This window comes from Phalaenopsis equestris, unplaced genomic scaffold, assembly GCF_001263595.1.
Source record: "Phalaenopsis equestris unplaced genomic scaffold, ASM126359v1 Scaffold000301, whole genome shotgun sequence".
NCBI lineage: Eukaryota > Viridiplantae > Streptophyta > Magnoliopsida > Asparagales > Orchidaceae > Phalaenopsis > Phalaenopsis equestris.
In genome coordinates, this window is record NW_018164743.1 from 169655 (window position 1) to 180157 (window position 10503).

The 10503-nt window shown below is 34.3% G+C and overlaps 1 protein-coding gene across 2 annotated transcripts; it reads right to left on the minus strand.

The window, feature by feature from the left end:
- Positions 1–3300: 3300 nt before the first annotated feature.
- LOC110025506 (pentatricopeptide repeat-containing protein At4g02750-like) lies at positions 3301–5471 on the minus strand. Of its 2 annotated transcripts, none has more exons than XM_020726033.1 (2): positions 5098–5178; positions 3301–4994 (listed from the first exon to the last, which is right to left on the minus strand). In XM_020726033.1, exon 2 carries the CDS (start codon positions 4920–4922, stop codon positions 3351–3353), a length of 1572 nt encoding a protein of 523 aa, XP_020581692.1. In that variant the 5' UTR covers positions 4923–4994; positions 5098–5178; the 3' UTR covers positions 3301–3350. The 2 variants fall into 2 exon arrangements, with proteins under 2 accessions (XP_020581692.1, XP_020581693.1); XM_020726034.1 differs by having other exon boundaries at positions 4902–4994; positions 5080–5471.
- Positions 5472–10503: the final 5032 nt, after the last annotated feature.

The window sequence follows — 10503 nt, forward strand, 5'->3', positions numbered from 1 at the left end:
TAGGCAATTAAGAAATTCTTATTGAGAACTTGAGCTAAAGTCATATCAACATGAACCTTACAAATTTAAAATAAGAATGCTAGCATGTAAATTAACCTCCTAAAGACTTGTCTTAGGCTCCAATTGATGTGCCATTGATGTTTGATAAGCTTGCTCTTAACATCCATATTTATCAAAGTGATTTGGCAAATAAATAAATAAACAAAAATTTTTTTTCTAATAAACCAATTATATTATTAGTGAAATCTTTGTAGGAAAGCTTTTGCAGTAGTTAATATTGTTTCAAAAGGACTATTTGGTTATGGTTGCTAAACTTGGATCATTCATTTAACCATTTTTTATCATACACATGCATTTCAGTCATTTAAATAATTTATCAATTTTCATATATGCATGCATATGCAAAAATAATATATGATATTATTTCCTTAAGATTTTTGTACTTAAAAATATTTATGTCTAATTTTCAAATTCAACGTAAATATTTCATAGTAATGTCTACTTTACATGGGATACTTTATTTATTAGTATTATTATGATATAAATATATAAAAAATGAGATAGAAAGGATTTTATTTATATGACTCACCAAAACCATTTTTATATTTACTAAAATCTTTGAATTAAAACTCCTATATCAGTTATTAATTTTGAAAGATGTTTTATTAGAATAATGAAATATATTATAAATTATATGAGGGTTTCATGAAGTATTAACATGTCCTGAAAAAATAAAATTAAATGCCTTATAATTTATGTCTAGTTCAATATTACAGAAGATAATCATATGATACTAAAAAATTTTAATATATTTATATCATAAATTACCATTTTTATGTTGATCATATACAATGCATAACCTTACTGATAAAAAATCATATGAATAAAATTTAAATTTAAGAAAATATTTACATTATGTAGATACAAAACATGAAACAACATGAAAACATCATAAATAGTTTAATATGAATATATTCTATTTTTTATCATAAAAAATAATTTTATTACCAAGAATATATCCTCATAAGATTGTATTATATTTCAAAAATTATTTATTAAATAACATGCAAGAAAAAGTATTAATAGATTCTAAGATAAGAGGAAGATATCATGTTTTTTCATACATGCTAGAAAGGAACCCTAACCTTGCTCTTATTCTCCTCCCCTCCCCTCCCCTCCCCTCCCCAGCATTCACTCATCTCTATTTGGTGTTTTTGAAGGAAAAAGCTTCTCAAAGCCAATTTTCTTTGTCTATTCCTTTGCCATCAAAGTAACAAATCATGTTCCCACGTAGGCTTTCTCCAAACTTTATGTTATGCACTCCTTAATTAGTCATGTAATTAATAAATTAAGATTATATTGGTATTAGTTATTATTTTTAATTTTAATTATTATAATTATAATAAACTTATATAAAATTAGTTAAAAAAAATTAAACTGTATTTATAAAATTTGATGTGTTGGCCATCTCTCATTATTTTGATTAGAACCTTCTCACACCTAATCTAAAAATTTTTGTGATTCATGCCCCTCTGATATATAGAATATAAAATTTCATATCCATTAGAGATTTAATCATAAAAGCTCAAATTTGAATCATATAATTGTCATATGCTATTGCCACTTTGATCATAAAAAGCATAGAGTTAAGTTATTTCAATAACATGAAGGTTATTTTTAGTGATAGCATTAACAAATAATGAAATGACCAACACGAAAGACGAGTTGGGGTAGGTATATCAAACACTATTCTCTAGAAGAAAGTTTAAACATGAATGCAACTTTTGAAAAGAAATCAAAATTGGAGGATTATCCATTAAATGGTTAAAGGAATGATTTTGAGTTTCTAGTGAAAAAAATTAAGCCTAATTTTAAAAATTTCTTATCTTTGAATGATCCAGATAATAATAAATTAATTTATGCCTAAAAATATAGTGGGAGTAGTATAATTAGATTTTTTTTTTTCAGTTTCATTTTTTGCCACTATTTTGATGGAATCTTGGTCCATACCTTCTTTCAAAATGAAATGTAACATTAAATTTCACTAAAACTGAGACCATACAAGGCTTAAAATGACAGGTTTTTATAGCACCCAACTAAAATAATTAATAAAAAATAGAATCCATGAAAAATAAAATAGATAAGTTAAAATAAATAGGAACAATTATAAAAAAGATCTGGATAACAATGATAAGGGGTTCCACACAGTAATTAAAATGGAGGGACAATATTAAAATGCACATTGGAAAGCCACTGAAATAATAAGAGCATTATGAGGAAAAATTAGTGTAATTTGCTTCTAAAAAAGTCTTATGATAATATGATGTGGTTTAATGAGCTAATGGAGTGGTCATCTTATAATACAAAACTATACAAAACCACAGCATACAAATTTACACTAAACCTTAGTGCTTAGGACTCTCTTTCAACTCATTGTACCCTAATCCAAGGCTTAGATAAACATGATTCACAATCTCAACATTTCGAGATACTCATGATTTTTGAGATGACTACCTACAAGATTTCCTGTGGGTATCACCTTTGCGTGGTACAAATCCTTAAAGATTGTCTCATAACCTCCAACCAAAGCCTCAAATATATTTGTAAATCTACTTGGGATATTTTATAGGAGGTAATGTATGATTGTTAATTAAATTCCCTTATGCCTGGGTCAACTCTTCTCTGTTGTAAGTAAATTATTTTCAACAATTTGACCTTAGATGAAAGAATAATGAGACATTTATTGAATTAAGCATCTCTCCCCAATAAAAACAAAATAATAAAATCAAAGTTTAGTGGTTGCCAATCCAATATAATAATCTTTTTAATCAAATGTATTCTCAATTATCAAATAAGTGAAGCATTTAATCATGAGGGCTTGTGCCCATAAAATCATTAATCTCCCATATCTAATATAAATCATGTATAAGTTATTATCTAGGAGAAATACCTGAAAAAATTAAATAGTTGTCAGTGAAGACCTCATGTTACATAGCATTCTTTCCCTATACTAGGGTTTGAATGTATCATACTTGTGGGTTAAATCAATTACTTACAAAGGTGTTTGAAATTTGGTTTTAGTGCAATTAATTCCATTGTGGCAAATACAATCTTTGATTTTAATCTAACACATCTTATAAATCTTATTTCCTATACTTGTATAAATTTATATTGTAGTTATTATTTTCATTGTTAAATTATACATATATTTGATTGTAATAATTTTGAATCAACAAAAAATTCAAAGAAAGATGTTTATTAACCTTCAAAAAATGCAAAATCTTGATGCTAAACATCTGTTTTTCCCTCAACAAAAAGTATGGAATAAAATTAAAGATGATTCATTTACATCAAGCTGTCCCCTCCAACTTGAGAAAAATACAGTCCAATTCCCTGCATATCTGTTCAACATGAGGATGAGACTTATCATTAGATACAAAATAAAACATCTTTCCCTGCACCTCAATCCAACTGCATCCAGTTTCCTTCTTCAATCCATGCTCTTTCATCAATGCCCTGATCTGTGATGCTTCACTCCATTTCCCCTTAGCAGCATAAATATTCGATAATATTACATGCATTCCTCCATCAGAATGCTTTCCAACAAAAACTCTTTCTGCTGTCAGCTCTCCAACTTCCAGATGGCCATGAACTTGGCATGCACTCAGTAAAGTTTCCCATGCATTTGACTGAAGATCTTCTGGCACTTTCTCCGTGAGGTTGTAAGCCTGGGCAATGAATCCAGATCTTCCAAGGAGATCTACAAGACACGAATAATGCTCGGCTCTGGGGGCAAGCTTCCATTCATCTTGCATAGATTTAAAGTGCCAAAATCCTTCATTTATTAACCCCTTATGAGAACAAGCCAGCAACAGATTCAAAAATGTGACATGGTCTGGATGAAATTTACTACGAATCATCTTTTTATAAAGTTCGAGGGCTTCCACAGGAAATCCATGGTAAGCATAAGCTGAAATCATGGCATTCCAAGCAATCGTGTCTCGCTTTGACATGCTCTTGAAAACCAGACTAGAATCCTCAACAAAGCCACACCTTGAGTACATGGAAATCAATGAGCTTGCTACTAATATTTTATGCTCATAACCAGTTTTAATTACATATAAGTGAAGCATTTTTCCACATCCAAGAGCAACTAGAGAGCCACAAATTGAAATTGCTATCACTAATGTTACTTGGTCAGGCTTGAATCCCTCCTTCACCATATCACAAAACAACACAAGAGCCTCCGCAGTTTGATATCCAGAAATCAATGTGTTCCATGAGGTTTCGCTCCTTTGTGGCATGTTTTCAAACCATCTTTTTGCATTAACCATTTCATTTTTAAGAACATATCCTTGCAGAATAGTATTCCATGACACAATATCCCTACTAGGCATCTTATGAAATAAATTCAGAGCATCATCTAGCAAACCATTCTGAACTAATCCATCCATCATTGTGTTCCAGGACATGATATCACGATCCGGCATCATTTCAAATAACACAGACGCACGCTCGACATTTCCTTTTTGTAAGTGGCCGCGGATTATTGCGGTCCAAGAAATAACATCCTTCTGAGGCATTTCGTCGAACAGTTGTTGAGCCAGTTCCATCTTCCCAGCTCTAGAATAACATGTGATCATGGAATTCCAAGATGCAGCATCTCTGGAATCCATCCTCGCGAACAAATCCTCCGCTTCCTTGATGCATCCAAGTTCAACATATCCAGACAGAAGTGCATTGTAAATAGAAGTAGGGAGAGATGGAGACTGTTTGAATAAATCCAAAGCTTCATCCAAATGCTTTTGGCGAATATAACCCGAAACCATTAAGGACCAGGAGACAGTATTTCTTGATGGCATATCGTCAAACATCTTCCGAGCCTCTCCAATCCTCTCATTTTTGATATACCCAGAAATCATAGAATTCCAACAGACAACATTTCGCTCAGGAATCTTATCAAACAGGCTCCGTGCTTCCTCTACTCGACCATCCTGCAGATAACCAGTCATCAAAGCAGTCCAAGAAACGACATTCCTACGCGGCATCAAATCAAAAATAGACTGCGCATCAACCAACCTCATGTTTTGAACGTACCCAGAGATCATACAATTCCAAGTCACAACATTCCTGTGAGGCATTTCATCGAACAGCTTGCAGGCATGCTCAACGTCGCCATTCCTGAAGCAATTCATGATGGACGAGTTCCACCAAAATATGTCACGGCGAACCGGCGCTGAATCTGCTAAAGATGACAACTTGTGGATGGATGCTGTTGTCTTGAAGGAGATGTTGGCGAAGGACGAATTGAAAGTGGCAAAATGCTTACGAAAAAGTGATCCAGGGAGCATTTCTTGATGCCTCCTCGCGCCACTTATAAATCAAGTTATCTCGATTTTCTTCGATTCATGAAGCACAACAATAGCTTACTGTTCAGACGATTTCATGAACTAGTCAGCTTACTGTCACAGACAAATAGTCCCACATTGGCTAGGGTTCCGTTTGGGGCCGCGTTTTTTGAGCGTCGCGGCCCCAAACTGCAAAGTTCTTTTTTTTTCCGCATGCTTTCTTTTAGCGGTAGCGGCCGTTTTCACATAGCTGCCTCAAACATTCAGCCAACTTCCCTGCAACAACTTCCCCACAACAGCTTCCTGGAACAGCGCAGCTGCAAAAGTTGAAAAGCTGCAGCTACGCCAAACAGAGCCTAGGTGTAAGGCCGAAAAGCAGTATTTAAGTCCTGGGCTGCCCACCACCCATAAGGGCTCTTTTGGGAGGTGACAAGTGGTATCAGAGCAGATTACTGTCTGTCAGGTGTGTGAACTCTCCATGGTCCAGTGGGACTCTCAGTGGAGCCGATCCGTGAAGATGGTGTCACGTGATTGGGTGGAGAAGAATGTCACGGACAAATAGTCCCACATCGGCTAGGTCCTGGGCTGCCCACCACCCATAAGGGCTCTTTTGGGAGGTGACATTACGCTGATCTGTACTCTTCAATCCAATCAAGAAGGTCTTCTGTGATTTCAGAGCTTTTTTAAGCTAAAGTGCCACAAAAAATATTGTATTTTCATATGTTGAGTATTAATTCAAATTTATACATAGAAGATCAAAATTAGGACTGAAAAAATTACAACATCAAACAACAAAATGTAATTTGTTCTCTGTTAATAATTTTAGAGTTTCCTTTTTCTACAGTTTTATCTTAATTTTGGCTCTTTCAAAATATTCTAGTCGGGATTGTGTGAATTGATAGAGTAATTTGGATCAAACAAGCAATGTCTTTGTCCGCAACTTGAATTTGAATCTGAGTCACAACCATTATTGAAGAAATGATCCTCTATTTATAGGAGATGGGGTATAAAATATATAATTATATACTTCTCTCTACTTTAATGAGGGCGTTATAAGATATTTTAGGTACTTACATAAATGAGTATATGAGATCAATGGGTCTTGATTCGGCAAGACTCATTCGTCTAACTATGCTGAGTTAGGAATGTCGGTGAACTCCTATTGATCATCGGTTGTCCTAACTCGGTTCGGTGTGCTTGAGTCTATCGGTCGGTTGCTTTTGCCAGGTTGTCGACTATCAAACCCTGGATGAGGAACTTCTGTTGTCAAGATGAGACTAGCCTATAAGACATAGGGTATCGTAATCCAACAGTAACTTGCCTCTTGGCAAAAGGTCTTAGGGTGTTCGCGGAGTATATAATCGTATAAAACCCTCGACCACCTGATGAAAAGTCTTTTAGGCTCTTATGAGGCGGTTGACAAAGTTGTGTGAGAGTTGAGCTAATGCTTTAGCTCGGCTTGATAGATCTTAATTTTTGGCTTGAATGGCCTTTGTCCAGTTAGCTTCATACCCCGATTCAAGGGATCTGCATTAGGTCTTAAGTCTCTTGATCCTCTAGTGATATGACTTTCAGTCTTTTATTTGTGGTCATCTCTGTCGTACTTTCATGTCTCTTAGTACATCAAATTTCTTCGAGATTCATGCTAATGCATTTGTGATGTGTGTGTGCATGCGCCTCGGTTTAAATACATAAAAAACTAAATTAATATGGATGTAAATCTATTATATTTTTATTTGCGAGAAATGATCATAGACAAGATTTTTTATTTTATCTATTAGTTAATTTTTGTAAGAATTTAATGTAAAGCAATACGTAAGCCTCAAAATTTTTCGTGAAGACACAAATTTAATTTTAATATATAATAATTTTTTTCAAATAAAAAAATATTCTAAATTTTTTTATAAAATATAAATGTCACGTGAAAAATTATTAAATATTTATATTATTCAAATTTAAAAATAAATTTATTATAATTTATATAATCGTTCTAATATTTACTGTTTCGATATCTCAATTAAATTGCCGCCAAAATAAATTCCAAAAACTAACTAATAATCTTAATTCAATAAATTCAATACATTTAAAAAAATTAAAATTTACATTGAAATAATCTTATAAAAAATGTTAAAATTAAAAATTCATTTTGATTAAGAAATTTTGACCTAAAATTAAAAAAAAAAAAGAAATGGCATAACATGACTGCTATTTAAATATTAAAATATGACATCATAACATGTTATATAGCTGTTATTTAGGCTTTATTTGGGGCAGCTGTAACTTTATTAAAGACTGTTGCACAACTATGTCAAGAAGCTAATGTGTAGAAACTATTATGGGGAAGTTTCATGTCTGTTTATTTTATACAGTTATGTACTAGATGTGTTGCTGCTTTTTAGGATAAAAAGATTTTATTGTTCTTGTGTTATTGTTTCGTTTATAGGAGAACCAATCGAGATTAAATAACTCGTACATGAAAACAAAAATTACATTCAGAGTCTCTAAAAACACATAAATTCAAATATTATGCATATTCGGATATCTCACTTAGCAGTGAACAACACAACAATCAAAATAAAAAATAAAACTCTAAAAAAACAATTAACATTATCATAATAATGAATTTGAAATGTAGACGATCAATTTTACAAGATATTTTTTTCTCCAAAGAAACTCTCCATGTTGATCACTAATTTTACATGTTGATCACTAATTAATATGTTCACATGAAGTCACAATCCGCTGTTAATCTATTCCTTGGACATATGTAATTTTTTATATCTATTCCTTGGACACACGTAATTTTTTATCTCCTTTCGTGATGTATGTGGATAACACTTCAATCCACAACTACAGTACAAGACTCAAGAGACACCCGAAGTCCGCGAGCTCATATTTTTTGAAGATTCAAAATCACAAATTAGAAACAAAGCAATCCAACCAAGATAGAAAACAAATCATAATGAGCAGCCCAACCGAAACAGAGAGCAACCCACAAAGAGAAACTACACCGACACAAAGACAACAACCACAAAGAACAATGTCGTAAATGTTGAGTAGGTGGAGTCTGGTCCACCTCTTGCTATGTCAACTCTTTTTATGGCAGATAATCAGAAATTAATTGCTAATTAATTTAGTTCCTTTTGTGAAGTATTGTCAGGATTTTTCTCCATAAGTGGATCCCGCCAAACTTTGTTCCCGCTTTCTTCTCTGTTGTAATTCCGTGAATTAAGGCTTTCTTAATTGGGCTAATGCTTCTTTAAATAATGGATTAACACAAAGCTAAATTAGCTCTCTCCAAAAACTACCTCTTCTGCTGCAGGAAGAAAAATTGCAATAATTAGCTTTTGTTGCATGCTCCCTTTAGCTGTGGTTGCTCTCGGGTAGGAGAGAGAGAGAGAGAGAATTCTTTCTTGTAAGTCGACGTGGTCGACGGTGTAATCCTCAAAGCTAATAAAATCCTCTGCAGCTCCGTGGACGTAGGGAAGTTGTCGAACCATGTAAATCTTGTGTCGTCTTTTTCTGGTGTAATTTTCTCGATATATTTTTTCGTTTTATTGTCATCGTTTTTTCATAACAACTGGTATCAGAGATTTGGTTCACGTCACTCTGTCAAACATCCTTCGAGTGACGTGCAAGAGGGGGAGATCGAGGATGAGTGCGAGGACCACTATGCATTTTTTTTTTTCCTTTATATTTGCATATTACGTGGTATGTCATTCGCAAACATATTGGATGTTACATTGTAAGGCATTCTTAAGTCATATCTTGCTCATAATAAGAACCCATAACAAGCTTGATTTGAAATGCCATTAAGAGAGGAGTCAAAAAGCATGTGTTAGACATATGATTGGGAAAGGATCTAATATCATTCTTATCAGACTTGTATGAAAAGCCATCAGCGAAAAATAAGGTGCACCTAATGAAAAAGTTATTCAACCTGAAGATGGCGGAAGGTGTGTCTGTTGCTCAACACCTGAATGAGTTTAGTAATATCACTAATCAATTGTCATCTGTTGAAATTGATTTTGATGATGAGATTCGTGCGCTGATATTGTTGGCGTCATTGCCAAATAGCTGGGAAGCCATGATGATGGCAGTTAGCAGTTCTGCAGGTAAATCTAAACTGAAATATGATGATATACGTGATTTGATTTTGGCTGAGGAGGTGCGCAGGAAAGATTCAGGTGAGACCTCGGGTTCGAGTTCGGCACTGATTGTTGATTCTAGAGGGAGATCACGGGACAGGAACTAGAACAGAGGAAGATCAAAATCAAAGTCTGGTCAGCAGGCAACTTGCTGAAATTGTGGCAAGGCTGACCACATAAAAAAGAACTGCAGGAATCTCAAGAAGGAGAACGATGACGCTAATATTGTAATTGAAGAGATACAGGATGCACTATTGTTGACAGTTCACAGTTCTGTTGATGGCTGGATTCTGGATTCAGGTGCTTCCTTCCATACATCTTCCCACTGGGAGTTAATGTGGGATTATGTTGCAGGTAACTTTGGGAAGGTATATCTGGCTGATGAAAAAGCTCTAGATGTGGTGGGGATAGGAGACGTTGATATTGCACTCCCTAACAAGAGTAAATGGACTTTGCAAAAAGTCAGACATGTTCCTGAATTGAAGAAAAACCAAATTTCTGTTTTGCAGCTCAATGAGGGTGGTCATTCAGTAGTGTTCTCAGATAGTACCTGAAAGGTGACTAAAGGAGCATTAGTACTGGCTCGGGGTAAGAAAACTGACACACTATATATGACTACAAGTTTACTCAGGCGTGGACACATGAGCCAGAGGAGCATTATAGGGAAGCAGAAGAAAGTCAGTTTCCTAAAAAGTGGCAGAGCGCCAAAGACAAGAAAACTGAATCTTGTACGGACAGATAGTGGAGAACTACAGAGCTATGAAGAAATCTTGCAAGATAAAAGTTTGAGCCAGTGGGAGCTGACAGAACTTTTGCCAGGGAAGAAGACATGGCATAACAAGTGGGCGTACCGGGTGAAGACTGCGCTTGATAACAGTAAAAGGTACAAGAGGTACAAGACTGGACTTGTTCTTCAGCTGTGGTTGGATATTGCCCATGCAGTGGTAGTTATAAGTAGAATCATGAGTAACCCACGAAAGAGTTTGGAGCGAAAGAGTTTGGAGGTA

What these genes read in the sequence shown, in the direction of transcription:
- LOC110025506 (XM_020726033.1), bottom strand. Translation starts at nt 4,922, where the DNA reads ATGATTTCTGGGTATATCAAAAATGAGAGGATTGGAGAGGCTCGGAAG.